We start from the raw sequence: 5694 nt of genomic DNA, 5'->3' as shown, positions 1-5694 counted from the left end.
ATGAAAACGTGGATAAGATAAATCTTGATAAAATCACACGGGAAAATGGAAACAACGGAGCACCTTAGCTTTCGTCTTTATTCAAGACATCTTCAGAGGCCTCTGAAGATGTCTTGAATAAACATCTAAAAGCCAAGGTACCGTTTCCATTTTCTCCGCGGTGATTTTCAATATATATATATATATATATATATATATATATATATATATATATATATATATATATATATACAGTTATATATATGTTATTATGGTATATATATATATATATATATATATATATATATATATATCTCATCTATATATATATATATATATATATATATATATATATATATATATATATATATATATATATATATATATATATATATATACATACATACACAAAGTTATATCTCCGTTAGCCGGAACAATTGGTGCAGAGCACTTCTGGGAATGAGAGATTTCCTGGTAGCCAGATGACTCTCAAAGCCGGAAAAAATCCCTCATCCCCGGAATTTTCCGGGTAACGGAAATTTTTTTTCAGATGTTCCAGAATTTGCGCATTACATCACCTCTCGAGCCGGGAAACACATACTCCATCCCTGGAATTTTCTGGGTACCGGAAAATTTTTCTCAGAATTTCCGGAAAATGTGTCTGATTTTCATCTGTCCAACCTGGAAAAAAACTTCCATCCCCAAAATTTTCCTGAATTTTCCGTTAACTGGGAGAATTTTCTTGGAATTTTCCAGAAAATGTGCTGCTCGGAAAATTTTTCCCAAAGCCGGCTTTGGGAACAATTTTCCAAGAAAATTTAAATTCCGGCTATCGGAGAGTTCCGGTTAAGAGGGGCTCTGGCTAACGGAGATATTACTGAATGTATATACTGTATATACAGTCTCTCCTCGACTTACAACAGGGTTCCGTCCCGACGACCAGATCGTTAGTCGAAAAGGGGAAAATAATACATAGAAATTCTAAAATGGAATACAGTACGTACAGTAAAAGTAATCAATAATGAAAAATGAATAAAGTGTTACTGTGCACTTACCTTTAATGTAGTCAGCTGAATGCACACGGGGCCTCAATAATTTTTTAATTAAGCATGGCGACTACATTTAAGTTTTTAGTTTAACAAATTTATTGGCAAAGCTTGTAGTACAGTTTGCCTATTCTGAGTAATTCAGTCAAGTCTTGACACTGAGGGTGGTATCACTTCTCGCTGCCACGCAGGACAGAGGTTCATACACAAAGAAATACATCATATTCATTAACAGCTATATATGTATAGAGGTCAGATTCATGTGGGTAATGTCACTGTTCACTGCCATGCAGGACAGAGGTTCGTACACAAAGAGATGCAGCATATTCATTGACACTATACTGTATATAGGTCAGATTCATGTGGGTAATGCCACTGTTCACTGCCATGCAGGACAGAGGTTCGTACACAAAGAAGGAAATACATCATATTCATTAGCAGTATATATGGGTCAGTGGTTCACATACATTGGAGTCATATTCTAATTGAAGACTAATCAGTGTGGGCTCTCAAATTTGGGATAAACAGCAAGAATGTCCTCAAGCACCCCTGATTCAATGTAGTAATTACATAGTTCAAGATACAATAAGTCAGGTGGCCTGAAGTCTTTGACAGTGTCACATTCAATAATATAGTGTTCAAATGAATGAAGCAGAGGAGGAGACAGGGCCGTCGTATGTCCGGGTTGTCGTAAGTCGAATGTGTCGTAAGTCGAGGAGAGACTGATACAGTACAGGTGTGTGTGTGTGTGTGTATATATATATATATATATATATATATATATATATATATATATATATATATATATATATATATATATATATATATATATATATATATATATATATATATATATATATATATATATATATATATTTACAGAGTGGAACAATCCCATCGACGTAAACAAGACCAACAAGGAATACATCGATAGGAGTGAAGAACTTTGGCAGGCAATAGAAAAGTCCCGATGGAGCTTCTGGGATCAGGTCAAGGAAGATGAATGAAAAACATAACACAGTACTTCTATTTTTGTGAATTTCTATTAAACATTTGACTTAGTTGACTTACTGACTAAGCTCCATCCTCTTTGGTGTCCTTAGTAAGCATCACAATTCTTAGAAGTTGCCTCTGGGAGTGCTACTCACTCACCAGTTAGCAACCACTATAAATTGTGACAATTGCTGAAAACTAAAGATGGATGAAGTTAAGTTCATAAGTCAATTATGTGGGCAGTTTTTGTGCTCATTATGCTTATAAAAGATACATGATATTAAAACTGTCATGCTCTTTCTAAATTTTTAAGGGATGTATATTGCCAGTAAATATCATACTGAAACTTTGACTTTATTTATTTTCCCTCTAGGGTAATTATGATGGAGAAATGTGCTCTCCATTTCTCACACATTTAATATTGTCTTTAAGGATCTTGGTAAGAATTATTTCTACACTGTATAAATAATCTGACGAAGCCTGGCTAGTGGCCCCGGGAGCATGTAAAAGATATGGTGTACAGGATATGTTAGGTGTATCTTCTTTTTAACATGTAACACAGGATACATCAGTCACTTTGTTGGCTACGTAATTGAGCTGCAAAAACTCCCTTTAAACTAATTGGTATGTGGAATCGGGTCATATCTTTTCATCTTAGGACTTAAGTGTTTTTATTCACAATATTATATAAGAGAATAAATAAATTTATCTTATTTGTTCATTATAGACTGTATTCCCATAAAAAAAAAGAAATTGTATGTTTTATTGAGATCTTTTCATTCATGCGAGCCCTCGTCCTCTCCAGTGCATCCGGTTATTCCCATTGCTTCACACAATCCAGCATCACACATCAACAGTACCGCCATCCCCATAAACCACCAAGATGATCTATATAAGATAGATTTATTACTTGTTAAATTTATTATTGTTTCGTACAGGAGGTTAGTTTGAAGGTATATTAATGTTGGTTTGTATAGGTAGGTGTGTGTATAACTTAGGTGAGTGTTTATACAGTACAGTACATTAATATGAATACTGTCTTGTCATATGTTCCTTATTTTTATGGCTGATCTCAATATTGTTTTCATTATTATTATTAATATTATTAATTTTAGTTTAATACCATAATCCACTTAGTTTATGTTTGGTAATTATTTCTGATATCTGAGGATGTTTCATCAGTAAAACTATAGTAAAAAGATGTACAAATATTTCAGGGTAACAGTGAGCCAGACTCATGAATTTAGCTTCATGTCTCACATGTTATTGATTTACAAAGATAGATATTGTTCATCTTCCTAGTACAGTAGTTCAGAATTTGTACAACAGGTCAAAATTTAATTTTTGTATACTGTAATATTTTGTTCTAGTCCCATGATTTTTATACACATTTTAGTTATTTTCAGAATGAATGTAAATACAGTATTTTTATTAATGATTTTGTTGGGTAGTAAATTCTTTACTTTTAGCACTTAGTTACAATTGAAATGAGGAAGAGACCATTTAATAAGACTTGATATAATAAAGTTGGAGAGAACCTATAGTTGTGTACTTATACATCTTAAAGATTGAATTCTTAACCTGAATCACATGGACATAACACTGTATCCCCACTCTCTGAAACAAGACAACAAAGGATTAAATTTCTTATTGTGTATTGAAAGTTTTTGGAACTTTTTTTTTTCTTTTTTTAACAGGGATTAGCCCACCCGGGCACAGGTCACTGACCCACATCGGGGCCTCGGGGGGGGGGCGAAAATGTAATAATAATAATAATAATTATAATAATAATAATAATTATAATAATAATAATAATTCAGATAAGTAAAATAAAAAAAATAAAAACAGTATAGTCTACATTTACGCGGTCAATTGAACCCATGGAGGTCCGCGTAAAACGAGAAATGCGTAAACGAAATAACAGAACATATGGGATTAATTGAAATAGAGACTGGGCCGACTCCCAAACTCCACTTTTTCCGACACAATACGTACCTTGTAAAAATAACATCATAATTTTATGATGATATTGCTACACACATAATATCTAAATAAAAAACAACAAATCTAAAGGTGTTTAACACTTACATTAGTAGAAGAGATGGGTCGGCACACGTGGATGGCGGCTGGTTCCGAGGCAGAGGGCAGATTAGTTGCCCTCCAGTGAATCACTTTCACTACTCGCAGAGGTTTGCAGGGCCTCCCTGACAAACCCCTCAAAGTCCATATCCTCACTATCACTATCACTGACTTGGGCTGGCTGTGGTTGTGGTGGGTTGCGGGCGAAGAAGTCCTTAATACTACGTTGACGACTAGCATTGATGTTGTCGTGATAGATCTGGACATACGGCTCCATAACTTTCGACAGATGGTTATTAGACACTTCATACCGATGCTTGACTGGGTCTTTGTCAAGGATGAGCTTAATTTTCTCCCCCAACTCGATGATTTCCTTCACATAACCATGGCTTGGTCCAGGTAATTCAAGGTTTTTCTGGGGTGGTGGGGGTCCAGCGGAAGCCATTGTGAGGGGAATAGCGGGCACAAGAGAGAACTGTATACACGGACTGAGAACAATGAGACTGGCCCGGCTAGGTCAGCGACTTCTGATGGCAGGGCACGTCATGTTACATTAGACCAATCACAGCTTGCATGGGTGGTAAGGATGCGTGGCCCAATCACAGTCCGTTACGTCATATGACGTCAGCGATAACGTAAGAGCGACCTAATGCGCACCCCTCACTGCGCCGCTTCCCGCGTATGGTGAAGAATGGACCGCGTGAGAAAAAAATGGCTCGGCACGTCTGGACCATTAGACAATACATTATGCTTCCAATATCTTCCCAGGCGGTAGTACCTCCCTGTTTGGTAGCTGCCTATCTACCTACTACTGTTTGTAATTAAGATGATGCATACAGTCATCCCTCAATTTACACTGTGATTGTCTTAAAAATATTCAAAAATAAACTGTAAAAAAAATACAGAGAGCTTATCAGTACAGTATGTGAAATAGGGGGTTAGGTACCAGGCTCATAAGATAACCTCCCTCAGTCATCCAATTAATTAATATAAATGCAAAGTAACATTACATTTAGCAATTTTATAATGATCTTTACTTTGTTAATAATCTTATGATGATGATGAGGAACTTTGTATGATGATAATGTTCATGTTGGAATCAGAAGTTTGAGGATTTGATTGAACAACCTGGGAAAGGCCATGCAGTGTGGAGAGGAGCTGGAGGTAGTGGTGGTAGTGTCACGCTTGAGAAAGAATGTGTTGGAGGCAGCAGTGGTGGTGGTGAAATCTTGCTAATGAAAGAAGATGGTAGAGGTGGCAGTGGTAGCAGAAATGTGTATAAAACAGGTGGTCAGTTATTTGGTTTTATTCTACAAATCTTTTGTGGACCTTATTATTCATGAGGTTCTGTTCCTGGAAAACACATCTAATAGTGAAGCCAAAATTACCATAAGCCTAATGCTAAGAGTTGGGGTTATAATTTTGAGTGGGGAAAAAATGAAAATCCAAAAGATGATGTTAATGGCAAGATTTACTTTTTTTTATTAAATAAAATCTAGCCAAAAATATGAAGACATTAGAAACCATGTTAAACGATGATGATTTTACTGTACTTTAAATATGTTCTTAAAGAATTTTTTGGGAAGTTTAAAAAATG

At 35.5% G+C, this 5694-nt stretch overlaps 1 protein-coding gene across 1 annotated transcript in view; it reads left to right on the top strand.

Annotated features, from left to right (window-relative positions):
• Positions 1 to 3557, top strand: part of LOC121872057 (tRNA selenocysteine 1-associated protein 1-like) — a 43857-nt gene extending 40300 nt beyond the window's left edge. Inside the window, exon 7 of the mRNA XM_042374729.1 lies at positions 1908 to 3557. Within this exon, the coding sequence (XP_042230663.1) occupies positions 1908 to 2032 (125 nt within the window). The 3' untranslated portion in view covers positions 2033 to 3557. The remainder of the gene's footprint in view (positions 1 to 1907) is intronic.
• The last annotated feature ends 2137 nt before the right edge of the window (positions 3558 to 5694 follow it).

Source organism: Homarus americanus, unplaced genomic scaffold (genome assembly GCF_018991925.1).
Source record: "Homarus americanus isolate GMGI-L3 unplaced genomic scaffold, GMGI_Hamer_2.0 scaffold51476, whole genome shotgun sequence".
Classification (NCBI taxonomy): Eukaryota; Metazoa; Arthropoda; class Malacostraca; order Decapoda; family Nephropidae; genus Homarus; species Homarus americanus.
The sequence above is the reverse complement of the archived record's forward strand: the minus strand, read 5'-3'. Positions and strand labels throughout refer to the sequence as shown.